Source organism: Aspergillus nidulans, chromosome III, assembly GCF_000011425.1.
Source record: "Aspergillus nidulans FGSC A4 chromosome III".
Classification (NCBI taxonomy): Eukaryota; Fungi; Ascomycota; class Eurotiomycetes; order Eurotiales; family Aspergillaceae; genus Aspergillus; species Aspergillus nidulans.
In genome coordinates this window covers 2,808,130-2,833,247 of record NC_066259.1, presented here as the reverse complement: position 1 = coordinate 2,833,247, position 25,118 = coordinate 2,808,130, and the positions used below count along the sequence as shown (strand labels likewise).

Sequence of the window (25,118 nt, the reverse complement as noted above, 5' to 3'; positions counted from 1 at the left end):
GACGAGCGCAACCAGAACTGCGACTGCTAAAGTAGCGAGAGATATGATTGTTATGGATGATGGCCTCTCTGCGTTGCGCTGTGTAGTCGCAGAGGAAGACATATACAATGCGATTATATATATGCGTGTGCGCGGCTAAGCCTCAGGCTGGGAATCAGTAGGGTGCAGGTAAACAGAGGTAGCGCTCTAGAGTTATAGGAAGTTGGAGGTAAGGAGAACCATATATACGATTCGGATATACGGTTCAGCTCGAATCATAAGATTAATTAATCAATAGTAAGCAGCCCTGACCCTGTCACCATACCGTACTCGTACTACCATCTGGTCCAAAAAATTGCTTCACATTTGTCAAGGGGCGGAATTGTGATTGAAAAGGCGGAATTGAGCGCAGTATTAGTCATGCGCTTCACTTCACCTCAAGGACGGTGGATCCATCTTAAGGGTCTTCAGAATTCTCTGGAACAGACTGGATTTGGTAATGTATATGTACGATTCATACATCCATTGTATAATGTCTCGCGAGTTTTGCTGCAGGTATTATTGTACGATTGTTTGGATGTATCAGGAATCCATGATGCAAAGTTGGAGACAAATTAAGATTGATATGTTTATATGTATTCAAGTCTATATTTATGTACATAAATAATAGTAGCTCCCATAACGGGGTTGTATTGTCATAGTTCGGATCGTCTGATGCCTCGTAAGATGTATAAACCTCTATTTACCAGAAAGTAAACATGAATGTAAGGGCATCGCTAGCATAGTCCAAAAGGGTAGTCAAGGTGAAATAAGATAGAGGTATTAAGTAATATAGCAAAAAATTGAGGTATCGTGAATGTAAGTTTGGGTGGTGAAGGTGGACATAGATGTTGACAGAAGGGTGAGGTTGTAGTACATAAGCTTGGCGTCAGATCAGATCACATTGCATCGCATCACATAAGGACACAGTCCCCATCATTAGATTTCTGCTGGTTCACGGCTGAACGAGAGAGCCGAGTTTTTTGCATCCGTGCACCCCCAGACTTGAGTTCCTCGAGACGTTCACGGGCTTTAGGGAATCCTTGGGCTAAGAATGAGTTAGTAACTATGGACCAATTATTAGAAGCTAAAGGGGACTAACCGGCAGCTCGCCAGTACCACCTCTTTGCATCCTCTAGGTGCGCAGTAACCCCTATTCCCGTCTCAGTAAAGTATCCCATCGCATATTCCGCCTTGGCCAGACCCGAAGCCGCAGCTTTACGAGCCCACAAGTATGCCTCCGTATCGCTTTGCTGCAAGATCCCTTCAGCGCCAGTAAGGTACCAACCGCTCAGAGCGAGTTCAGATTGGTGCTCGCCCTGCGCAGCGGCGGCGCTGTAGAGCATGATGCTTTGCCTAGCGTCAACGGGACAGCCCAGCTGACCATACTCATAGGCCTGCCCCAGACGAAACTGGGAGAATTTGTAGCCGAGTTCGGAGGCCTGATGCAGGAGTTGAGAAGCGTAGGCTTCGTCACGAATGACAATATCGTTCTCTGTGGCGGAAGCGTAGAGAAGGGCGAGTTCATGAAGGGCATGTGGATTCTCTTCGTCGGCGCGCTCGGCGGCGCGCTTGAGCCATGAGATTCCCTCGCGTGGGTTGCGGGCTTGTCCTAGGAGGCCCTTGAGGAGGATCATGCCCATTTTATACATCGCAGGAGGGTCGCCTAAGGAGGCGGCGCGCTTATACCATTGGACGGCTTTGAAGGGGTCACGTTTCGTGCCACCGCCTTCTTCGTGTCCGATTTCGCAGCAGACTGCGACTCGGTAAGCAGCTTGAGCGTGGTTTTGTTTCGCTGCGGAGTGATAAAGCGAGAACGCTTCCTTAGCATCGTTCTGAAGGCCCAAGAGGCCTTGACCATAGCAGTCGGCCATGTAGAATTGGGCGTCTGGGTAGCCGGCTGAAACCAGCTTCTTGACAATTTTGTGGGCATCAATATTGTATTTCTCCCGGGCTTTCGCCTTTGACTTCGGGTCGAGTCTGCTGGCCTCAACCAGGACTATGGAGGCCTCAACAAGTTTCTGCGCGAGAGTAAGTTGAAGTTTGTGGTCCGAAGGGTTACCTCGCGCTTGCTGCTGGAGGCGCTCCAATTCAGCATGCGTCACCGGCTCCGGTGGCGCTGGGCCTTCCGGAGCCCCTTGTGGTGGAGCAGATTGTGGTTGGGAGTTCATCGCACCGTTGTATTGGCGCACAGGAGGCGGTGGTCCGCCAGAATCGTGACCTGGGCGGTATGGCATGGGGTGGTGTGGAAGAGCATCAGGATTTTGCTGCGGATCCAAAACTTCTGGTTCAACATAGCCTGCCTGCTGCGGTGGGTATTGCGACTGCAAATGATCCTCGTAAGGTTCGTAATGGCCCATTCCGTTGTGAGAAGGACCAGCAGAATTGGGCTCACCGGGCAGGTCAAACTGGAATCCGGCATCGGCAAATTGATTTGCTCCAGAAGGAGTACCGGTTTCTGGCGGGGTATGCATTGCCGGATTGAAAGCTTTGTATTGCCCTTGCGGCGGTTTGGACTCAGCAGGAGAATCAGGTTTTGGCTTTGGCTGTTCGAGTCCTGGTAGAGCTTCGTCAATCGTTCCTTTGCCATTGTCAAAGTCCGGCATTGCATCAAAATTCGGCATGTCAGGGTCGTCGGGAGCCGAGGTGTAGTAGCTATCAAGCAAGCCTCCATATGTACTCTCCCTCGGATCTTGATAACCTGACTGGCCGGGATATAGTCCGCCGCCTGGGGTAGGCATGGTCGCACTCCGGTTGATATGGGGCATTGGTGGCGGGCCGCGAGGATCGATAGGTGGCCCATTACGCGGACGCCCTGCACTGGCCGACCTTGGGGGGTAGCCAGAGGGATGGGGTCGGCCACGGCCGGGAGACACGGGCCTTGGTGGCCGCATATCTCCAGGACGCCTGTTAGAATTAGATGTGTGTGGACGCGGCGGTGCTGGGCCGTTCAGGCTCATTGCCGCCATGTCACCTTCAATCCCTCTAGGTCCACGTCTATTTCCAGGAGGCATAGACGGGAAAGGGTTATCAAAGCCCATACTGTCTGGGGACATAGGCCCATTTCGTGGAGCTGTGAACATGTCAGCGAATGTCTCTGCATTTCGCATTGGTATACTTACGTCTCATCCGATCTTGTGGCGGAGGCGGTCGTCTGTCCCGTCGACCATCATAGTCTCTTGGGGGCGGCCGCGCGTTAGGCGGATACCCTCCACGCGGAGGCCGAGGCGCACCGCGTGGCGGACCATGCGATCTTGGAGTTGCCTGGTCGGGATAGCCGTATCCGGGATTATTATAGCCCCCGTCGCTGGGACCCGGATACTGGCTGTCGTACCCATAATCCTGGTAACCTGGATCATATGCTGGATCCCTCAAGGGTGCGGCTCCCCGCGGAGGACCATAATTCCTCACTGGAGGAGCTCTCTGCTGTGGGTAGGCCATGATCTAAGTAGGAACGACGCCGAGGATGCGGAAGCGAGTGAATAAGTACCGCGACTACCGGCGAAACAACCGCTCACTTGATTTTTTCTTTTTCTTATAAGAGGATCGTGAGTAGTTAGGAGCAGCGAACCCGAACGCACGTTTCTCTACTTTATTGACCAGAGTGTTAGTGATTACGCTGGAATGAGGGAGGTGCGGAGAGCGGGCGGCTATTCCCCGCTGGAATATAGCCCAAAGTGGATGGCAGAACGGGCAAACGAGGAGCAAGGGCAGTACTAACGTGCGCGAGACTCAGCAGGCGCAGAAGAAAAGTGCACGCGATCGCGCGAAGTCCTTGTGACGAAGGAAAATGACAGAGAGGTCAACGGGCGGTTTTGGTGGACGGATCAAGCACTGGGAAGCCGAAATGCACTAAATCCAAGAGGAGCAGAGGCAGATGACCCGGACCGATACAATGGCTCTTGAACGGAGAATGTGGATAAAAAGAATGAAGGATTGACGAGAAACAGAATTTGTCAGGGATAGCGTCAGGGATAACGACAGAAAGGAAAGACTCCCTGAGAGCGAGTGAAGGACTGAAATGGAAGAAGGGAGAGAAGTTTTCTGCAGGAGGGGAGGTTGCAAGCCAAATTGGGCATTACAGTAATCAACAGAAACCACCCGGCGAGATTATATTGGGATGAGAAGAGGATGAACAATAATCAACGTCGACACTCTTATATTATTCCGCAACTATATTCTTTCATTATTCTGATGATTCTTCTTTTTCCTTTCCCCACCTTCCTTTTCTTTCAGTCATCGTTCACCTCACCTTTTGAGTCCCTGACCCACGCAAAACCAGACTGATCATCAATGCCTTATCAAGACATGAAAGAGGACAACATTACCTACGGATCCTTGGGGCCTGTCAACCTAAGCCAGGAACTGAGGGACAGCTTTCCGAGCGGGTCGAGATTAGGATCCTCTTAAGGCCGTTTTTCCGCTCCCAGCTGCAGGACCGAAACCAGCCCCAGTCCTGCTGGGACATCTCGGGAGGGGTGGCACAGGCTTGTGGCGGCCGAAATGACATCCAAAGCTTCCACTGAAATGACTTCACATTGTAGCAATCTCTCCGCAAAGCCTCCGAGCTTGAAAGCACGAAGCTGACACTGATGATAGGCCACGCCCGTACCTACATTAGATGCACGGGAGCGTCCGATTCGAGGCCAATTTCCACTTGAAACGCAGGGGCAGCGATCCAGGCTTGTTTCTTATTGGCCTTTATCAGATCTCCGCTGTGGATTGGCCCTACGATAGTGACGGCACTAAATCCACCTCTGGGGAATCAATCAATCAAATGCTCTTCCTGGGCAAATAGGCAAACACGAATACGGTGCAGCCGCTCATAAACAGACGACTATAGCATTATTCCGAGATGTTCATACCCCTGCAGAGACCGTACTCAGTAGTCTGTATTACCATTCCCAGGTCTCACAGTAGACTGCTCTGTGCGGGAGACCAGAGGTGAGAGGAACGCGCCCTTGCTTGTTTGCTGCAGAGTACACTTCGTGATGGCTGCCGCTCATGATTGCCATAAACCGTTACAGTGAATGACGATTGGCACTTGGGAAGAATTCAAATTGACTTCCCAGGCCCCTACCGACAATCATGTCTCGAGCCTTCTCTACTGGCCGAGGTATTACCGTCCATAGAAGTATAGACGGCTAATCTCGGCGCCGCCCACATTACTCGGCAGCGTCGGCATGCCATATTGCTGGAAGAAGGGACAATAGTCCTTCTCGTCATTGATCCTTTTCTTTTGAGAATGCAAGACAAGGGTCAGACCGAACCCTGGCCCAAGTCCGGGGCTTTTGCTATTTTCAGATTGAGACCGCCCATTGGCTATGTTGACCCGCAAAGCCACTGCAGGAGTCCCGAGGGATGATGTCAAAGCCACATATGAGATGCTGCGCCACACTAGAGAGCCACAGATCGGCAAACTGTTGGTTGATCCAAGTGATCGCATCGCACTCCTGCTCCAGGATAATACGACAATCCACAGTAACCTCGTCCTCAGTTGCCGGGATCGAAGCGAAGGCGGAACTCGTACATCCGTATCCTGACATCATTGTCTCACTAGACCTTGTCCACAAGCGTGCGGAACGATCGGCAACATGTCACGAGCGGGAACATGGCTCAAAATGCTGGGAGTGTGAGACTTCTGTTGTGCTTACCATACCGACATGCTAACTCCGGAACGCGCTTTCTAGTGGCATCGTCATATGCGTTGGCGGCCCTGCACTCGTCGAGAAACTTCGCCCCACAGATGCCGAACTCATCCAGCGATATAATCCGGAGCTCCGAGAGCGCAGTATGCGGGAAGGTGACCGGCGCGCACAAGAATTCGACGACTATGTCACAAAATTGAAGGAATGGTCCAAGTCTGATAAGTCGAGTGCGTCTCTGTTTATCAACCCATGAGCTGAGTTCGTATAGCTGACGTTGGTGGGTATAGTTTGGTTCGCGGCAAAAGAGATGGAGGAGAAGAGGCTTGCCGAGCAGCAGGCTATTCAGAACCAAACCAAGGAGCAAGCTAGGATACAGAGAGAGGAGATGAGGAAGGAGTTGATGGGCGAAAAATAGGAGTTCTCGAAAGGTGTCGTCCGTCCGGTCTAAAGAAGGTTGGACTGGAAAGGCGTGGACTTAAAGAAGCGATGTATCTTGCATAAAATCAGCAGTTGAAATGACGGAATTTGTACGGCGCTGGCGCGGTTCAACTGGTAAGTGGGAAATTATCTTATATGTATTCATAGCTTGAGATAATGTAAAGAGTCCCAGCTCATTTGTCAACATGTGCTGTGTTCTACGTGGGATGGCTTATAGACAAAGACTACCTACCTGGCAATAACGTAGGTACAGAGGCAGACCGCTTACCTTCAGAACTTCTCTTGCGACTCAGCCGTGCAGTCTATTCTTTCTTTCTGGTTGACTGTCTGTGCAAACTCATGCCAACTTTTCATTCTCCTCGTGGGTATGTTAATAAATAGTACAGTCTAAGGATGCAACGTATTTTTCCAGACCACTAATCAGACCCAGATTGCTCCGCGAGAACCAACGCCATCTTGTTAAACAGTTCAGCAACATCGTCGTGTCCCTCTACTCGAGCCAAGTCCTGTGCTGTGCGTCCGTTACCATCTCTTCCGTCAGTTGCGGCCCCATGACCCATCAAAAAGTGCACATCCTCCTTCAGACCAGCTTCCGCAGCTAGATGGAGGGCTGTCTTGCCGTACATGTCTTTTGCGAGGACGTCGGCATCTCGGTTGACCAGCAGCCTCAAGATATGGTGTTTAGCTCCAACCGCCTTGTGCAACGGTGTCTGTCGATAATCGTTCCGTATCTCAAGGGTGGCTCCCCTTGAGAGTAGGAACTCCACCATTTTTCGATGTCCGTTGCTGGCGGCTTTATGAAGAGGAGTGTCTCCAGTGTAGTTGGTGATGTCGATATCTACGCCCTTGTCCAGGAGCAACTCGGCCATCTTGCGGCGACCACTTGCTGCTGCAAAATGGAGAGGCGCATCCCCGTGCGAATCTTGCGCCTCGGGGTCGGCCCCGTGCTCCAGCAATACCTCCGCTATATCTTCGCGCTCGTTGATTATTGCTTGGTGCAACGGGGTCGCGCCTTCTTCCGTTACGGAGTCGATCTCGGCTCCATGTTCCATTAAAACGTTCATCAATTCCAGATCGTTCTGCTTGGTAGCTATGTCGAGTGGCGTTTGTCCAGACTTGTCCGCAGCATTGACGTCCGCTCCCTTCTGCAATATCAAGCCAATGACCTCCCTCCCGTGCTTGGTTCGATCATTCAACAGTGCTAGCAGCAGTGAGGTCTCATTCTCGCCATTCGTCGCGTTGACATCAGCGCCCTTCTTCAGTAGATATCTCACCACTTCCAAATGACCCTTTCGACCGGCCTGGAACAAAGGGTTTCCAAATTTGCTCCTGTCGGTGATTCTGGGTTGTACTTCAATATCTGCTCCCTTCCGAACGAGCAGCCGCACAACCGGCAAATGCCCATGTCGAGCTGCCCACCATAGTGGTGTGCAGCCATACTCATCTGTGGAGTTGACGTCGACTTTTTCTGTGGCAAGCAGAACCCAAGCCACGTCCTTGTGGCCTTTGTCGGCTGCCCATAGAAGTGGCGTCCTGCCTTTTTTGTCCCTCATGTCGGGTTTTGCCTTTGCTTTCAACAACAGCTGCACTATCTCATGGTTCCCGTTTTCTGCGGCGAGCGATAGTGGCACCCTCCCACTGTTGTCAGCTAGGTCCGGGTTGGCCCTAGCTTTCAGTAACATGTGGACTATCTCCTCGTCTCCTTTTTCCACAGCAAAAGACAGTGGCAGTCTGCCGTCCTGATCTGCCAGGTCCGGATTGGCTTTGGCCTTGATCAAGAACCTCACTATCTCGAGGTGCCCGCTCTCCACCGCATAGGAAAGGGGATTCCTCCCGGTTATATCGGCAGCATCGGGGTCTGCTCTAGCTCTAAGCAGGAGTCGAGTCATCTCTGGATTTTCCTTTTCGGCAGCGCGTGAGAGTGGCATTCTTCCATTCCTATCAACAACACTTGGATTGGCACCCGCTCTCAGTAACATCTTTACTATCTCTGGCTCCTCCCGTTCGACAGCACATGACAATGGCGTTTGCTCATTCGCATCCGGAATGTCTGGATTAATGTTACTATGCGCTAGAATAATCTGAACCATTACGTGATGGGCCATTTCTACAGCGCTGAACAGGGGCGTTTGTCCGGTGGAGTCCGCAGTATTTGGATCAAGGTCGGGGCGTCCTATAAGCAACTTCACTATCTCCTCATGTTCTTTATCCACTGCTCGCGACAGAGGTGTCTCCTCTTCGGGACTTAGGACGTTGGGGTCGACATCGTCGCGCTTGAGAAGCGATTGCACCATCGCTAGAGAGTTCTTTTCAACCGCTCGACTCAACGGTGCGTAACCGTCGGTATCCGGCTTATTAGGGTCAACGTCGCTGCGGTCCAGAAGTAGTTGCACAATTTCTTCCTGACCTTCATTCACGGCCCAACATAGAGGAGTAAGTCCATTGGGATGAGGGGTGTTGCATTCCAGATCGCTGCTAGACAATAACAACTTGACTATCTCCTGATTCCCTTTTGACACAGCGCAAGACAACGGTGTTTGTCCACCAGGGTCGGGTGTATTCGGGTTACTGCCGTGCCCTAGAAGCAGCTGCACTACCGCTTGATGGCCATTCTCGACAGCCCAGGACAGAGGGGTTTGACCCTTGGAATCAGGAATATTAACATCCGCACCGGACTCCAGCAAACGACGGACAACACCCGTATGCCCCTTCTTGGCAGCTGAGCAAAGAGCGGTTAACCCATTTTTAGAATCTTGTGAATTGAGCCCGACAGAGCCATTCTCCAGCAGAAGCTGGACCACATTCTCATGCCCCTCATCCGCAGCCAAGGCGATGGGCGTTCGATTGTTCTCGTCCGTGCAGTTCAAGTTCACTCCCGGCGTACTCAATAACAACTTCACAATTGTGTCGTAACCTTGAGTAGCAGCTAAGAAAAGGGCTACCTCCAGTTTGCTCGGGGTAGGTGGCGCGCCTTCGGATGCCATTGTTCGTCGTATGCGCTCGTGACGGGTGATGGAAAATTAAGGGTCGTCTCTAGGAGTGTTTGACTCGATATGCATACACGCCGACATTCGATATCCAGAACGGGCAGCCAAAGCTAACTAGCCCTTCAGTTTGCTAGAGATAGGCTAGGCTAGCGTGTCTGCCTCGGAAACTTTGTTTATTCTTCGTTCAAAAGCTCTATTATTCTTCTCGATTTGATCCCACTCTGACCCGCGGGATCAGCAGCCGCGCCCGTGACGAAACTCGAGATGGCGACAAAAGATCGTGAGAGGCCCGCACTAGAGCTCGCCACGTGTGTACCCGTCACTGGCCCTTAGCGGTTCTTGACAGGAGAGACAAATGTGCTACTTAAACTCCTAAGAGCAGCACACTGGCGGTGATTGAAATTTATGAGCAATGTCGTCGATGAGATCATACTTTGGGACATAAGATCTGCCGGCGTGGGATGGCTCCAGCTCTACCAATTTGGGCATGGTTGTCACTGCCCGAAATCCTTTGTCTGTGCCTGACCGACAACGTTAGGTTCTAGGATGATTCGAAATGCTTCTTCGCGAAAGCACTGGCCGATCCCACTGAAACATACGCTCCCTTGCTTGGTTTCTCACAGTGTTAAGCGCTGGCCAACTATAAGAACTGGCTGTTAAGGTTCTGGTAGTACAGATTACAGCCTGGGATCAATCTCGCGCTATCACGCATATATCGTATTTTAAGGATGTGCCTGAGCACCGTCGTCACATATGAACCCATTTACACTATTAACCCATTTATTTATTAAGACTGAGTCGCGCATTCAGCATCAAGTGGAATCATTGGCATAACCCCGCATCAGTCTGGGCACCGAAGTTTCCCCGCGCTAATATGGGTCGCTATGAGACACCAACAAGTGCAATGAGTCATGTATCAAGTCACCCATAAATCCAGCGTTCTTCTCCTGTTTTGTCTCGCCATCTCTCAGCAAGTATGTCGGCAACGGTGAATTTGGAGCTGGCTTCTCTCGAAGAACGACGGAGGTTGTCAGGAGAGCCTGAGCAAGCATGCGCGGCCAACGCGGATATCCCTGTTGCTCGAGCGAAGCAAAAATGGAACGATCCATCTATCAACAAGTGGCGCATAGCAGCAGCTTTTGCCAGCTTCACAGTTGCCGGTGCCAGTGACGGCGTGTATGGTGTGAGTACCGCTCACCCTGCGGATGAGTTTGTTTGACGTGGCCCACTGACAACGCTGTAGGCTTTAATTCCCTACGTACTAATGCCCAGCCCAGATTAATGGTCTATTCCAACGTTGCGAGCAGCTGTGCTAACAGCTGCTCCTCCAGATACGCGAAGATTTTGAGTTGTCCACCACGGTGGTCTCTTTGATTTTTATGACTCCATTTGCCGGTTATACAATGGCGTCCATCGCAGTGAATAAGATCCATATGACATTTGGACAGCGAGGGATTGCGACTATTGGGCCGCTATGCCATCTGATTCCTTTCATCGTTATGGCATTCTTTCCGCGATTTCCGGTACTGTTGGTGGCTTACGCCTTCGTTGGGCTCGCTAATGGCCTACTTGACGCGGGCTGGAATGCATGGGTTGGCGACATGGTGAGCGCCAGTACATTGATGGGGCTCATGCATGCATGTTACGGGTTAGGGTGTGTGTTGTCAAAGCCGAAGCTGCCGAGGCATTGAGTCGCTGATATCGATGCAACCAGAGCAACTATAAGTCCAGCTATCTCAACGGCGATGATCGACCATGGTCTGAAGTGGTCTAGATTCTACCTGACTCTAGTTGGCGGCTCTGCTCTGGAACTCATCACCTGCGTGCCTTTGTTCTGGCCTGAAAATGCGGAGCGGTTTAGGATCAACAACCCCAGAGTGTCAGGCTCGACAAGGGACTCGCGAACGACTGAAGCCATCAAGAATCGGGTTACTTGGATTCTCGCTTTCTTCCTCTTTGCTTATATGGGAGTAGAGGGTATCACGGCCGGCCTATTCATATCACTATATACTGATGAATTCAACCGTAGTGTCCGTTGGCGGTTGGATTGTCGACTTCATGATGCAGGTTCGCGACGGCGGTGCTGTGGCCTCCGGTCTTGTCCCTACTGGGTTCTGGGCCGGCATCACAATTGGCCGGATTGTGCTTGCTTTTGCAAATGAGGCCTTTGGTGAGCGACTTGCCGTGATCATATATCTTGTCCTAGCTATTGCCCTCGAACTGGTGTTTTGGCTCGTCCCCCACTTCGTTGTCTCCGCTGTGGCAGTATCACTAATCGGATTCTTTACCGGCCCTCTCTTCCCTGCCGCAGTTACAGTAGCAGCGAAACTGCTCCCGAAGCATTTACATACCCCGAGTATTGGCATCGTCTCTGCTTTGGGGGGCAGTGGTGGCGCGATGTAAGACTCTTCTCTAATTCAATGCTGACCCCTGCGAGATCCAATGACTCAAAATTACTGACTCAAAACTCCTATCAGACTACCCTTCGTCGCCGGTGCTATCGCGCAGCCACATGGTGTATCCAGTTTGCAGCCTTTCGCGCTGGCTCTTCTTGTCACCATAACCGGTCTCTGGCTGCTCTTACCCAGACAGCCCCGTCATTCTCATGATAACTAATCAAATACAAGCGTTGCCCAGTTGCCTGAACCTGTGAGTGTTCCCCTGACATTGACCGACTCTTACCTAACTCAAGCTCTCCTCTTGAATTACGCACGACCATCATGAATTGCCGGCTCACTTAAACTAAACAGTGGTAAATCAACCAGGCCGCGAAAACGGCATCACTCTGTTAAAAGTGATGGATCAATAAATAATCTTAAACTTCACGCCCAACCTTTCTGGTTGCTCTTTGCTTGCAGTTTTAGGAAGCTGTAGCTCAGCAGCTACCCCTTCTCCTTCCCTTCCTTAAGCGAACCAGTCTATATAGCGACCTAGTGGAATAGCGCTCTCTGAGCCCCACGAGACTTCCGAAAATAACGGTAATGGCCTCTCAAGGGTCCATCCAAATATGCAGTATAGGGTGTACAAATATACTACAAATTGCCCTCCGTTACAGCAAGTTTTTTTATGTTCATATATCAACGTTGCCGCTTCTCCAACAAAAATGCAACTCAGAGCCGCGTATAGTTATCTAGGCCTATTATTGGGTAAACCAGGGTAAATTAGCTATGTAGTCATGACTGAGAGGAGTTAACAAGGTTCTGTGACACCCGTAAGCAGCCGGAGCATGGATGTTAAGACCTGTAACAGGGACAGACTCGGATTACTCAAACAATGACAGGGCGCCTGAGTGCCCGCCCCCTTTACAGGTGGTAAATCGATAAGGCTGTCGTTGCTTTGAAACTCTTCCGTTTTTGACACCAGCCGCAATCTAGTATTCCCTATTCCTGAAGCCATCAGTGATTGGCCCCGCAGACAGAATTATTGATCGGTGCCTATCCCAAGACCTAAGAATAACAACTTCAGCTCTGTGGCCGTGGCCCAAGCGTCACGTGTTGCCACCCCGACGAACCGCCCGAAACGATTGGAACTGCCTGTGGCCCTGTCATCTCCAGCAACGCAACGCAACCACCAAGCCATCTTTCTCTCCCGCTCAGCCTCCCATTCTTCCCATCCCATTCACTTTCAGCTTCCACTCCCGTCTTATCGCCATCCTCCTCTTCTTCCACAACCCGTGAATCACGTTCTCTGCATATCTCCCCCTCCTCGTCATATCTCGATACTTGTGCGACGCTTTCTTCTTACGCCCACCGCCAGCGGACTTTCGACCCGATAATCTGCGACGTGGTCTTGTGATCGTTTGTGATCGTTCTCACGCTACAAGTTAGCATCTCGATTCTACATCTCGATTCTACATCAAGCTCTTCGCACAGAGCATCATGTCTGAGCAACCGTACGATCCTTATATTCCTTCCGGCTCCAACGCCGCCAGCGGCAGCACTGCACAGAATGGCGACAACCGGACACGGGAAATCGACCGGGTGAGTCTTTTGCTTGGTTGCAAATCATCTTTTCTGGGCATGTTTCGGTTCCGATCCGTCGATTCCGGACACGTAGTTTCCAGCGTGTCGGTTTCTGGACTATCTGCGACCGGTTCCGACCATGTATATGAGAATTGCTGTTGTTGTGCTGTTATGCTGCTTTGCTTCGCTTTCGCTGTCCCCATATCTTATCGCAGCAATGTTTGCTAATTCTATTTTTTGTAGAAAATCCAAGAGACCGTCGATACTATGCGCTCGAATATTTTCAAGGTCTCCGAGCGTGGTGAACGTCTAGATTCGTTGCAGGATAAGACCGACAACTTGGCTGTGTCAGCTCAAGGGTTCCGCAGAGGTGCCAACCGCGTGCGGAAGCAAATGTGGTGGAAGGACATGAAGATGCGTGTTTGTCTGATTATTTGCATTATCCTCTTGCTTGTGGTGATCATCGTCCCTGCTGGTAAGACCCACCTGAGTTCCGCACTACTGGAAAGTAGGAAAACTTGCTCGCAATGCTAACTGCTGTTTCTTGCCAGTTGTTACAACCACGCGCTAAGCTACGACACTTCAACGACGGTCATGTTATCCAGCCCGACCCGGGACCTGTGCGAATATCGTTGCAGCTTTGTTTTCAGCCTCTAATACCTTGTGTGCTTTTTATTGGGCGTCGATTCCTGCTGTTGTCACGAATAAGCCTTATTTTAGCAGGCCATGGACGCGATGAATTGATTTGGCTCTTCAGATGCGGGCTATGCTATGCTATGCCACACGACTCGTCGACGGCGAAGATGTAAATGATACTCTGGTGTTTGTTGCTTTTTTTTGTCTCTTGCTACTCGACTTTCCCTTCTCATGTGCTACTGTGCTGTTTGTCTAGCATTCTATAATGAACCTATCATACCTGTCTCTTCATCTGGTCTTTGCCGCCCCCAACGGTCGTCAGTGTCGGTGCGCTCGTCGTGCTCGACGAGTGCCCTTTGTACAGCGCTCCAAGCCACAGCCGAGGCAGTAAAAGGCGAGGTCGCGGAATGTTTAGATCGCCCGAGTGGACCATACGATAAATAACAGAATAACAGAGCCAGTGTTGACTAAAAGAATCCCCCTTGAAAAAAATTACATTAGCTAAAAGATCTGATAATGAAAAGGCCCGCAGGATGGGTGCTGCATCTGGGCTCTTAGGCTCTATCCACACCGGAACGAGGCGTCGACTCTATTCGCTGGAAGACGCCAGCATGGGGGTTAGAAGGGGGGTCGTCGAGGGGACAAGATCTAATCTGATAATCGAATGGCTGAACGGAGCAAGCGAAGCGCCTGAGAAAATCCACCGTAGCCCATATTATTCCTTGGTTAAGAAGGTGGTGATCTTGGTGGTCTGAGTCACGGGCGGTCTGTGGTTGTCGGCTCCGATCCTCGCAGTCAGTCGCTGCCCGCGGGACTGCAATTTCTTTCCCTTGATCCCCTGCACGAAGACCGTTGGGTTGCTAAGTGTCTCATACCTGCCTGCCTGGTCATACGGTAGCACGGAGTATAAGGCATCGCTGATCGCTCGAACTCCCAGTAATTCCCTCAGCACCAGCACCGTAACTCAGCCTCTCGCTCTTCAGTTCCATTGCTGCATTGGGGTTCTCAGCTCCATTCAACCTTGGGTCAGAACCTGCAGTAAGTGGTGAGCCCCCAATTGCATTCTTGTCCCAATTTTTTGTGCTGCGCATTACGAGGCCGGGTGCGAGAAAAAAAGAAACGAAATTCGCGCTGCAGCAAGAGACGGTGCCTGGGGATGGTTCCATGTCATTCGCTGGGAGGCGGCAAATTCGTCCCTACGGTCGAACCCGCAGACTCCGCACAACCTTTTTTGCCTCATGGACTTGTGACTCCTCCGCTCGCCCTTTTTGATACTTATTCTCGATCTGCTTCTTCTCTAACATTTTTCTCTTCCGCTCTTTAGACCTTCTGTCCAACTAGCCTGAAGAAGCTGCCGCATGCTGGTTGGCAGGATGTTCTCCCTTCGCACCGCTGTGCGGAGAGCTTCCACCACCAAGTCCTTCCGAGCGCTCTCCGCACCGCACACCGTCGCGTTTGCCAGACTCTGCTCGCCCACAGCCCGTGCCTCGTTGAGGGCGTCTGCAGTGCCGCTGCTGCAAAGCCGTCACTACTCTCGCGCCTCCGACACCCAACTCTCTTCTACCCGGTCCACCGTCGTTCAGCTGTTGAGCAACATCGGCTCGAAGCGTGAGGTCCAGCAATACCTTTCGCACTTTACTTCGGTCTCGTCCCAGCAGTTTGCCGTTATCAAGGTTGGTGGTGCTATTATCACTGAGCACCTCGAAACCCTCTCCTCTGCGCTCGCCTTCCTGAACCATGTCGGTCTGTACCCGATCGTCGTGCACGGCGCCGGCCCTCAGCTGAACCGCATGCTCGAGGCTGCTGGTGTCGAGCCCCAGTTTGAGGATGGGATCCGCGTCACAGATGGCAAGACACTGGCTTTGGCCCGCAAGCTCTTCTTGGAGGAGAACCTGAAGCTGGTCGAGGAGCTGGAGCGCATGGGTGTGCGGGCTCGCCCTCTCACCGCTGGTGTCTTCCAGGCCGACTACCTTGACAAGGAGAAGTACAACCTGGTCGGCAAGATCAACGGTGTCAACAAGAAGCCGATTGAGTCTGCAATTGAGGCTGGCTGCCTTCCCATTCTGACTTCCATGGCCGAAACCCCCGATGGCCAAGTGCTCAACGTCAATGCCGATGTCGCAGCTGGAGAGCTGGCGCGCGCGCTTCAGCCCCTGAAGATCGTCTATCTCGCTGAGAAGGGAGGTCTGTTCAACGGTGACACTGGCGAGAAAATCTCGAGCATCAACCTTGATGAGGAGTACGACCACCTCATGACACAGTGGTGGGTGCGTCATGGTACTCGTCTGAAGATCAAGGAAATGAAGGAGTTGCTCAACGATCTTCCCCGTACTTCTAGCGTTGCTATCATCCACCCTGCCGACCTGCAAAAGGAGCTCTTTACCGACTCCGGTGCGGGTACTCTTATCCGCCGTGGAAACAAGGTTCACACCAAGACTTCGCTTTCTGAGTTTGAGGATTTGGCCCAACTGAAGGAGGTCTTGGTTCGTGACCGGGAAGGCCTTGATGCTCGCGCAACCGTCGACCGTTACGTTGAGGGCCTGAAGGAGCGCGACTTCAAGGCCTACTTCGATGAGCCCATGGAGGCTCTGGCTGTTGTTTTGCCCCAGGCCAAGGATGCCCTTACCTCAGCGGCCCACCTCGCTACTTTCACCATCACTAAGTCTGGCTGGCTCACAAACGTGGCCGACAACGTTTTCGCCGCCATCAAGAAGGACTTCCCCAAGCTTGTCTGGACCGTCAAGGAGGATGACGAGAACCTCACATGGTTCTTTGACAAGGCTGATGGCAGTCTAAGCCGAGACGGCGAGGTTCTCTTCTGGTACGGAGTTGAGAGTAGTGATGAGGTGAAGCTGTTGGTTCAGGAATTCACTCAGCACGGTCGCCAGATGTTCGGCGACATCAACCTTGAGTCCAGGCTTCAGCGCGCTGCTCATGCGGCTGCCAATATCGGCAAGCCCCTCGGTGCTGCTGCTGGACAGAAGCGTACTTTCTCCACTGCAAGCAACGCCCTTCGTTCTGCCCGTTTCGGACGCCCTTCAGTTCCCGTTCAGACTGTCCGCACCTACGCCACAACCAACCCTAACCCTCCTCTTGGGGAGAAGAACAACTCCAACACTAAGCCTTCCAAAGTCGCCCTCATCGGAGCCCGTGGCTACACTGGACAGGCCCTGATCAACCTCATCAACGCCCACCCTCACCTGGATTTGCGTCATGTCTCTTCCCGCGAGCTGGCTGGCAAGAAGCTGCAGGGTTACGACAAGCGAGAGATCATCTACGAGAACCTGAGTCCCGAGGATGTCAAGCGCATGTCATCCAACGGCGACGTCGACTGCTGGGTTATGGCCCTCCCTAACGGCGTCTGCAAGCCTTTCGTTGATGCCGTTGACCAGGGTGCCAAGGATGGTAACGTGATCATCGACCTGAGCGCCGACTACCGCTTTGATGAGAACTGGACCTACGGTCTCCCTGAGCTGGTCAGCCGCTCTAAGATCGCCCAGGCAACTCGCATCGCCAACCCTGGTTGCTATGCCACCGGAACCCAAGTTGCCATTGCTCCTATCGTTCCTCACCTCGGTGGACAACCCACCGTTTTTGGCGTTTCCGGTTACTCTGGAGCTGGTACCAAGCCTAGCCCCAAGAACGACGTCCAGAACCTTACTAACAACATCATCCCTTACTCCTTGACCGACCACATCCACGAGCGGGAAATTAGTTCTCAGCTCGGTACTCCCATTGCCTTCATGCCCCACGTTGCTGTTTGGTTCCAGGGCATCCACCTCACCATCAACATTCCTCTGAAGGAGACAATGTCATCTCGTGACATTCGCAACATCTACCAGGACCGTTACGCTGGCGAGAAGCTTGTGAAGATCGTCGGTGAGCCTCCGGTTGTCAAGAACATTGCTGGTCGTCACGGCGTCGAAGTCGGTGGCTTTGCCGTCCACTCCAAGGAGAACCGTGTCGTCGTTTGCGCCACCATTGACAACCTTCTCAAAGGTGCTGCCACTCAATGCCTGCGTAAGTCCCCGCACATATCCCCATCCGCCTTAGGCCCTACTAACATACGGCGTACAGAAAACATGAACCTCGCCCTCGGATACAGCGAGTACGAGGGTATCCCTCTTGAATAGACATTTAGCGCTGCTTGCTTGTTATAAATTCTGTGTCGTATAAAAATCGATTTGTCTACCTAGTTGGTGGGTAGGGTATGTATGTGAGATAGTCTTAACCAGGTTTCCATTTTGTGTATCTTCTCTGGTCTCTTAAAGTTTTCATTAATACCTTGTCTTGCGCGCATCTTCGAATTGCTACCTACAGATAGGAATGGAATTGTTAGTAGGGATCTTTTCTCCACTAGAATCCATCTATAGTCAAAGTACGCATCCTCTGTATTCCTCTTTTCGGCTTAGTTGGTCCATTCAGCTAGTCTTTTTCGCTAGGAAACGTTTCTTTGTCTTCACTGGGCTGCTTCAATAGCTGGTTTATCTCATTGCAGGTGTTGTTCAGGCCATGCCGGCGTATAAGAGTAGGTAAGGTGGGTAGAGAATCGGGGAGTGGCATCTATCAGATGCTCTTTCTATATTCGAGCACGATTAGTCGTTGACTGTTATCGTCATCCCGGCACTGTGTCCCTTTTCAATGCTGGTAAGGTTGCCGCGATACGCGTCGCGGTGATCTGAGCAGGTTTCTAGGAAATGCACTCATGGTATTAGGTAGACTATCTGCCGCTACCCTGAGTTTCTTTCCTGCTCTTCTCTCTATTTTACCGTTCTTCCTTTCACACTTTTTGAAGCACGCTCGCCAGTATTGGCCAACTTCATCTTTGAACGTCTTAGAGACTCGTTACTCTGAGGCCAGAAAGCAGGTCTTTGTTGCAGTACCGACGACACTTGTCTTCCTTGAGCTTGTAGGGGCCCTTGTACTTGGTGAGTTGGTCCTACCTGGCTCCCTCATCTCAAACGCTTCCTGTTCTCCGTTCACTAACTTTTCCTCCTGTAAAGGCGAGAAATTGATGCGAAGCGTGGCCGAGTGCTGAAGCGTCAGGATGTTTTATAGTCACGAGAGTACGTCCATCTTTATCCTGAAACACAATAAAAATTATGCTAACAGCAATGTTCTTCCTAGTACTTACATCTCCCGAGCATGGAGTAGCTACGGTTTGGTAGGCTATTCATCACCCTGTCCTCAGTCACTCTGCCATCAAAACCTCGGGCTGACATGGCTGTCTGCACAGGCTTGTAGCAACTCTAGGGGCTAGATCCATTTCAAGGAGACTAAATCGGCGGACTATACAAAATGTGGATGTTCCCAAGGCTTGCAATGTTATTATCGATCCTGCAGCTCCGATGGCGCTCAGACTCCAGAGCAACCTTTTGTATGTATTCTTGGTCCCCTCGAGGATTTGCAATACTGATAAGACCTGACGTTCAGGTACGGAATCTCGAGGGTGTATAGCCAACAGTGCGGATATACCCTGCTCGACGTTCAAGCGATGCACGATAAGATGAGGCAAACGTTAAGGTCGGTCCCTGCTGGAGGATTGGATCCGTCCGCCGGAAAGGCCAGGTTAGTGTCTCTCAGAGCTTCTCAACTTGCAGGACCAATCATTGACCGGAATATTAGACCTGAGCAGCTCGTCCTACCCTATGATCCCTCCTTTCTCCCAGAGAACAACCTCCCCGGTCTCGGCCTAGATCTGTCGAAACTAAATAGGTTGCTTGAGACGGAATCGAGCCAGCAATCCAACGTCTCCATACCTCGAACTCCGGACCTCAGTCAATCTGCTCTCTCGAACAGCTCAGTACTGGGTCTGAATATTCCGTCTGATGAGAACATTCTGAGAGATATGGGTGGATTCAGCTCTGAGGCTGACGTTGCGAGCTCTGCTAAAGGCGGTCTTGACTTTGGAAGGGTGCTGACTTCGTCCTTACATGACGAGGGTGGTGTGCTGCTCCAGCCTGACTTTGAGTTTGATGAAAATGGCAATATTGTTGAGCTCGGTGGGAGGACTCAGAATGAAGTCAGGACTAGACCGGTGAGTGAGGTGAGAGAAGACGGGCCCAATGATCTGGTAGTCGACCAACAGGTAAACCCATGGCTGGCTTCAAAACTAGACTCTGCTGACAACCATGCAGCCTTTGCTTGCCGATGAAGACATAGAGATGGCTATAACGAACGAGCCTGCCCGACCTGTTCGCCCAGCCGTATTCTGTGACGGAGACGAAGCTCCACGCGAGCCAGTAGAAATAGAGACTCATGGGGCAACAGCACCACAGAGACAGAGGGGTCCTAAGTTCCTCGCTTCAGATCTACAGACGGCATTGCGCAATGCTGAGCTAGCCGCCATGAACGAAGACTACATGCACAATGTGGCACTGGCTGCCAGACAAAAACGTCAGAATAGGGTATCAACTCAGGCCAAGAGGAACGCAGCTTACTGGGTTTTCAGGCTGGGGATCGGCTCCGTAGGAGCTGGTGTTGGGTCGTCTCGAGTCATTCATCCATTGCATTTCTTCTCCGGAGACGAGTTATATGAGACGCTAGTTTCTCACAAACGGCCGCTAGAAGATGAGCCGGAGGCTGAGGGGCGCCGGGTACGCGCGAGAGAAGATGATGAACAGGGCAGAATGGATATTGTGGATGACACTAATCTTTGGAACGAGGTGTGTTCAAAAATCGCAACTCTTCATAGCAGGAAGCCTGACTTCTCTAGGACGTTGAGCTTGGACGTCACCAATCACCACCTCTTTACGATGACAATTCCTCCCAAATGCCCTGGAACATAACCGCCTCTGTGCAGAGCTCTCGTCACGGGGCATCCGTAGCAAACATTTTTGGAGGCCTTGGAAGTGTGAGCGACCTTTCATCCCGTGGTCTCCCTGAGTCAGTTGCCTCCTTCGGCCGAGCTCCCAGCGTAGGTCCCTCAGGTATAGGACGGTCGCGCAACCGATTGACTAGCGCAAGCCCTCTTGCAGGGCGAGGGTTCCCTTACGATTTAGACAATTTGTCTATTCCTGGTCACTACGATGACGACCTTGACAAACTGGAAGGTTTCGACTTGGGAAATTACCTCGACGAAAATGTTATGGGGGATGACAACTCCAACGCGGACGTAGCAGGTCCATCACATAGAAGCCAGGAGCTTCAGAACAGTCTCACCGAGTCAGTCATGGACCAGGAGGGTCTCAACTTCCTCGGTTTCATGGCTGCGAAGATCCAGTCGCTGAAACCAGCAGAAGGCGCTTCCGCCACCGAAATCACATTCTCTACATTATTGCCGTATCAGGACACGTCTGCCACTGTCGCTACGCAGGGTCTCATGCATATCCTTGCTCTAGCCACCAAGGGCTTCCTTAAAGTGCGCCAGGATGAATACCAAGACCAAAGCAACGCAGACGACGGGGTCCGATACGAGTTTGGGGAGATCTTCGTAAGTCTAGCTGAGGTGTAGACTGCATGGTAAGTTGCATCGCTCTGCTACCAGGAAAGCATCTTCGGTCTGCTAGTTTCTTTTATTTTTCACTCATTCGGGAAATGAAGTATTCATGATATATGCTCTGGGTTGCGTTTCAGTTAAATATCCAGCAGAAGCTCGTTGCTGCTTTAATCTTTCCCTATCTCTCAAGTCTTCGCATCATCTGTCTGAGTTACAATATTTACGTGCAATTTTCAGCTCGTTGGCGGTATGGACAAGCCAGTAATTTCTATCTACCCAAACGCAAGAATAGCGGTAGCGTCAATCTGATATATCTAAACAAAAATATATTTCCGTCCTCGTTTCACAACACTCGTTTTGGTTTGGTTGATACAGTTTGGTATGTTTGTATAGTATGGCTGAACGTAGTGAAATTACCAGGTATACTTCAAGACCTCGATCCCTCAAGCAACAATATAATGCTATATCTCATAGCCAAGTCATCCAGGTACGCTGTATGATGGCTACTATAGCCTATTATTGCAGGTTTACCCCTCCTCAGTCCACTGGCACGGGGCCATCAGGCACTGAACGGGAATCTTCGCGTTCTTGACTGTGGCTGTGGCTGTGCTGGTCCACTGAGTGGTCGGCAGGATTCTGATGATGGAATCATGCAATACAGAGGATCTTAGGAAAAGGAATCGAGCCGAGGACTTCATTTCATTTGATCCTCGTGCAGCAATGGCTGTAAAGTAGTTGTCAAGTTGATATTTCTGCGCGAAATACCACACGATCCTCGGTAAATTCAGGCGTAAATGTGCCGGTTTTGTACGGAGTACTCGTACACCCATACGCGGTATGGTAGGGTATTACCTCGATGAAAGAACTATATTCTTCTGAAGGAAAGCAGTGCATAGAAGTGAGCTTAGGCACTCTGTCATTCTCGAGCTGTGGAAGTCAATAAGCAGAGGACTAATCCCTCCTTATCCCTGGATGCCTTCTATTGGCGTGTCCTAGAATAGCAGCGAATGGGTGGGATGGGACGGCCACGGTGAGAGGTTTTGATCTCAGTCGCGAGTCAGGATTCCGTTAATTAGGCGCTCAAGCTGACCTTCATCAACTGCACTGCGAAAGTGCGCAATAATCAAAGCCAATTTTTATACAGAAATAAGTGATACTACAGTATTATGAACAGAAAATGCTATTGTATACGTTGTAGGTGTAGAAGTAGGTTGGTGAAGGTGAGTGTGGGCGGCGGTAAGACTCGCGTAAGTTAACCGGCCGCTACTGTTTTGTCCGTTTCGTCCGTCTTGTCGCCGTTCCGTCTTTCTTTCCTTCCCCCGTTCCAGCGTGTCTGCCTCCTATCCTGCGCCCTCGTCTCCGTCTCATCTCCCACCTCTAGGCGCGTTTTCATCCTGTATTCAAACTAGTACTTTGTGTCAAACTCTTTCATCATCGATTTTTTCGCCCCTTTACTCGTGGACATGGGTCGGACTGTCGACCAGGAAGTTCACGCGGCGTTTGTCGAGTTCCGCGCCAAGGAAGACGATAAGGTGCGTGACTGCGTATTTCCCTCGCCGTAATATTTCAGCGAAACGCTTCAGCGGACTGACCGCGGACGTCATCCCTCAGTGTCTCTCCGTCCAGTGCATCTACTGTCAGCAGATCCGCGCGAAGAACACCTCGCGCCAGAAGCAGCATCTGCTCGAGTGCCCTGGCCTTCGCGGTGCCCAAGCTCAACCTCAAACCCAGCCGCAGGCAACTGCGAATGGCATCACCGCTCCAAATGGATACCCCCCAAATCCTAACCCTGCAGGTGCGACGGCACCCGGCGCTGCCCCGGGTCACGGCGCCCTCTCGACACCGGGAGCTGGCATGATACCTAATGGTGTTGGCTCCCATACAACTCCTATGCAGACGCCCCTGCAGAACCTCGCTGGACGTCCCTCGTTGCCAGCTACCGGTCCTGTCGCGGGCCCTTCGACGGGCGCTCCGCAGCCACAGCCTCCTCGCACGACGCCGAAAGCGAAACCAAAGACCTCAACTTCAAGCCTCCCTGCCCCTCCTCTAGATGATGTGCACGCTGCATTTGTCGAGTTCCGCGCGAAAGAGGAAGACAAGGTAAGCGCGCTTGGCTTGGTGGATTCCAGTGAAATCTGGAGCGAATGAATCCGATCCTGACGATGAACAGTGTCTCTCCGTGCAGTGTATTTATTGCCAACAGGTTCGCGCAAAGAATACCAGCCGACAGCGCCAACATCTGCTAGAATGCCCGACCTACTTGAGTGTCATGAAAGATTCGATCCCTGCGAACAACTTGCTCCACACATTCCCCGAAGGCGAAGTCGCTCGGTCTTTGCAGCTTCCTGTACCGACACTTGAGTTGGATTTCCGTCTCAGCCTCAAGGTAAACCCCAAGGTCGGAGTCGGCCCTAGTATCTGGGGTTTGCGCGATTGGGTCACGTTTGTTGGTGGCCAGTGGGCGGGACGATGGGGTAAGGGAGTAGTCGTGGTAAGTTGCCGGCTCTTTTTCAGAGGGTCTTGCTAATAGCAGTAGCCGGGTGGACAAGACTCCCAGGTGACTGTTAGGGATTCTACAAGCCTTCGAGCGAACTTCCTTCTGCAAACTGCCGATGATCCTCCTGCATTCATTGTCGTCAAGACCAATGGGTGGTTGACAGGCGCGAAAGATGTGCTGGATAAGCTCAATGACCCTCAACTTGCGGATGGGATTAATGCCAACTCATATAAATACCGCGTTAACCTCTCCATGGAAACTGGAGATGACCGTTATACCTTCCTTAACAACTTGATGTGGGTTGCCAGTGGCTGCCGCAGAGGCCAAGAAAGTCAGTCACCATTCAATTATTCCCGACGGGCGAATCTGAATATGCTAACCAGCTCGTTACAGTTATTCTTGATGCATTCCGCGTCAACTAACTACTGCTGCCACCGCCACGATTGTATCTGTTTCCGACCTCTCTGATTTTCTTTCCGTTTCGAGCGAGCACTGGATTGATTGTTTATGGGGCAAAACCAAGTCTTCGGCCTGTTTTATATCTTGACTAACCTACAGTCATCTGTTATTTGCTTTAGTGATCATGGTATAATTTTGTTTGAGTACTATGACCGTATTTGAGCTCTCTCTTTCTATCTGGTTTTCTGTTTCTCTCGTTGATATAGGCACAGTTTCTTTAGTGTTTTCTAACACGTGGAAATGGAGTATGGTCTAGTCGGTGTCTTATTCCGTCAACACAACTCTCAGAATCTGGATCGGGAGCCAACGGCTTTGTCTCTGCGACAGGTCTCGTGCGCCATTCGTGATGACCGATGCAATAAGTGCATTGATCCTGTTTGATTGGAGCCCTGTTAGACACTAATGCTAGCTCTCGTATTGAGGTGCTATTGCACGTCACCATCAGCCGGGTAACGGCACCAAGCGTATTCAAGGGGCCCCAAGTTGCAATGACTTCATCTCCTAGTTGGGCAAAGGTTATGCTAATCCCTGCATACGCTATGCATATTCTTCGATAAGACCTTATCGATAAGATAGCATAATCTTATCGTGCCGAAGATCCGACCTTTTGCCTCGTCCAACCAATGACGGTGCAGTTTCGACCGACGTTGATGGAGTCGCTGGACTCGCCTTCAACACAAGGCACCAGAGGCCGTTTCCTGCGACGGCTTGTCCCGCCAGCAAAAATTTTCCGTCTTCACTCTGTACGTGTTATCGCCGGTTTTAGGCGTGGAGAGGCCCAGAATTATGGCCCCTTCGCTTGTCAAGCTTTTGCCGTGGCCAATGCCACCTTGAAGCAGACTCCACATCGGTGTTAACATGTCTCTATCACCGGGCTTGCTCTGTTTTTCACGGGGAGTTGAATCGACATCACAGACACGGAGCTATTCGCCGTGGTATAAGACCTGACTCGCCCGCAGGTATCTTGGTCTCTTAGGGTTGCTTCGTTTTTGGGCGACGATCTTACTTCATTCGAAAGTCTCGGTTACGTATTCG

General features: G+C 51.4%; 8 protein-coding genes across 8 annotated transcripts, besides 1 other annotated feature; 6 read left to right on the top strand and 2 right to left on the bottom strand.

Moving 5' to 3' along the window:
- Positions 1-25,118: part of a sequence feature (contig 1.161 621..266267(-1)) that runs on past both edges of the window.
- Positions 651-3,459, bottom strand: ANIA_08765 (putative chitin synthase activator (Chs3); the record flags this gene model as incomplete). Its single annotated transcript, XM_676942.2, has 3 exons — positions 651-1,066; positions 1,121-3,091; positions 3,141-3,459. 3 exons carry the CDS (start codon positions 3,457-3,459, stop codon positions 933-935), a joined length of 2,424 nt encoding a protein of 807 aa, XP_682034.1. The 3' UTR covers positions 651-932.
- On the top strand, positions 5,480-6,309 carry ANIA_08766 (protein cbp4). The gene is made up of 3 exons (XM_676943.2): positions 5,480-5,650; positions 5,709-5,893; positions 5,954-6,309. Exons 1-3 carry the CDS (start codon positions 5,613-5,615, stop codon positions 6,079-6,081), a joined length of 351 nt encoding a protein of 116 aa, XP_682035.1. The 5' UTR covers positions 5,480-5,612; the 3' UTR covers positions 6,082-6,309.
- Positions 6,521-9,088, bottom strand: ANIA_08767 (ankyrin repeat domain-containing protein; the record flags this gene model as incomplete). The annotated part of the gene is made up of 1 exon (XM_676944.1): positions 6,521-9,088. One exon carries the CDS (start codon positions 9,086-9,088, stop codon positions 6,521-6,523), a length of 2,568 nt encoding a protein of 855 aa, XP_682036.1.
- On the top strand, positions 10,068-11,707 carry ANIA_08768 (uncharacterized protein; the record flags this gene model as incomplete). Its single annotated transcript, XM_676945.1, has 5 exons — positions 10,068-10,274; positions 10,423-10,745; positions 10,806-11,068; positions 11,121-11,490; positions 11,569-11,707. The coding sequence occupies 5 exons, from the start codon at positions 10,068-10,070 to the stop codon at positions 11,705-11,707; spliced, it is 1,302 nt and encodes a 433-aa protein (XP_682037.1).
- Positions 12,783-13,980, top strand: ANIA_08769 (SNAP receptor SNC2). The gene is made up of 3 exons (XM_676946.2): positions 12,783-13,071; positions 13,297-13,528; positions 13,605-13,980. The coding sequence occupies exons 1-3, from the start codon at positions 12,970-12,972 to the stop codon at positions 13,622-13,624; spliced, it is 354 nt and encodes a 117-aa protein (XP_682038.1). The 5' UTR covers positions 12,783-12,969; the 3' UTR covers positions 13,625-13,980.
- argEF (bifunctional acetylglutamate kinase/N-acetyl-gamma-glutamyl-phosphate reductase) lies at positions 14,982-18,031 on the top strand. Its single transcript, XM_676947.2, has 2 exons — positions 14,982-17,709; positions 17,767-18,031. Exons 1-2 carry the CDS (start codon positions 15,048-15,050, stop codon positions 17,820-17,822), a joined length of 2,718 nt encoding a protein of 905 aa, XP_682039.2. The 5' UTR covers positions 14,982-15,047; the 3' UTR covers positions 17,823-18,031.
- ANIA_11113 (Rad21/Rec8 N terminal domain protein) lies at positions 18,395-21,142 on the top strand (the record flags this gene model as incomplete). Its single annotated transcript, XM_676948.2, has 7 exons — positions 18,395-18,617; positions 18,817-18,853; positions 18,926-19,066; positions 19,123-19,257; positions 19,315-19,726; positions 19,827-20,354; positions 20,405-21,142. The coding sequence occupies 7 exons, from the start codon at positions 18,395-18,397 to the stop codon at positions 21,140-21,142; spliced, it is 2,214 nt and encodes a 737-aa protein (XP_682040.2).
- Positions 22,483-24,344, top strand: ANIA_11119 (DUF3237 domain-containing protein). Its single transcript, XM_050611810.1, has 5 exons — positions 22,483-22,659; positions 22,739-23,227; positions 23,298-23,618; positions 23,664-23,955; positions 24,018-24,344. Exons 1-5 carry the CDS (start codon positions 22,591-22,593, stop codon positions 24,044-24,046), a joined length of 1,200 nt encoding a protein of 399 aa, XP_050467794.1. The 5' UTR covers positions 22,483-22,590; the 3' UTR covers positions 24,047-24,344.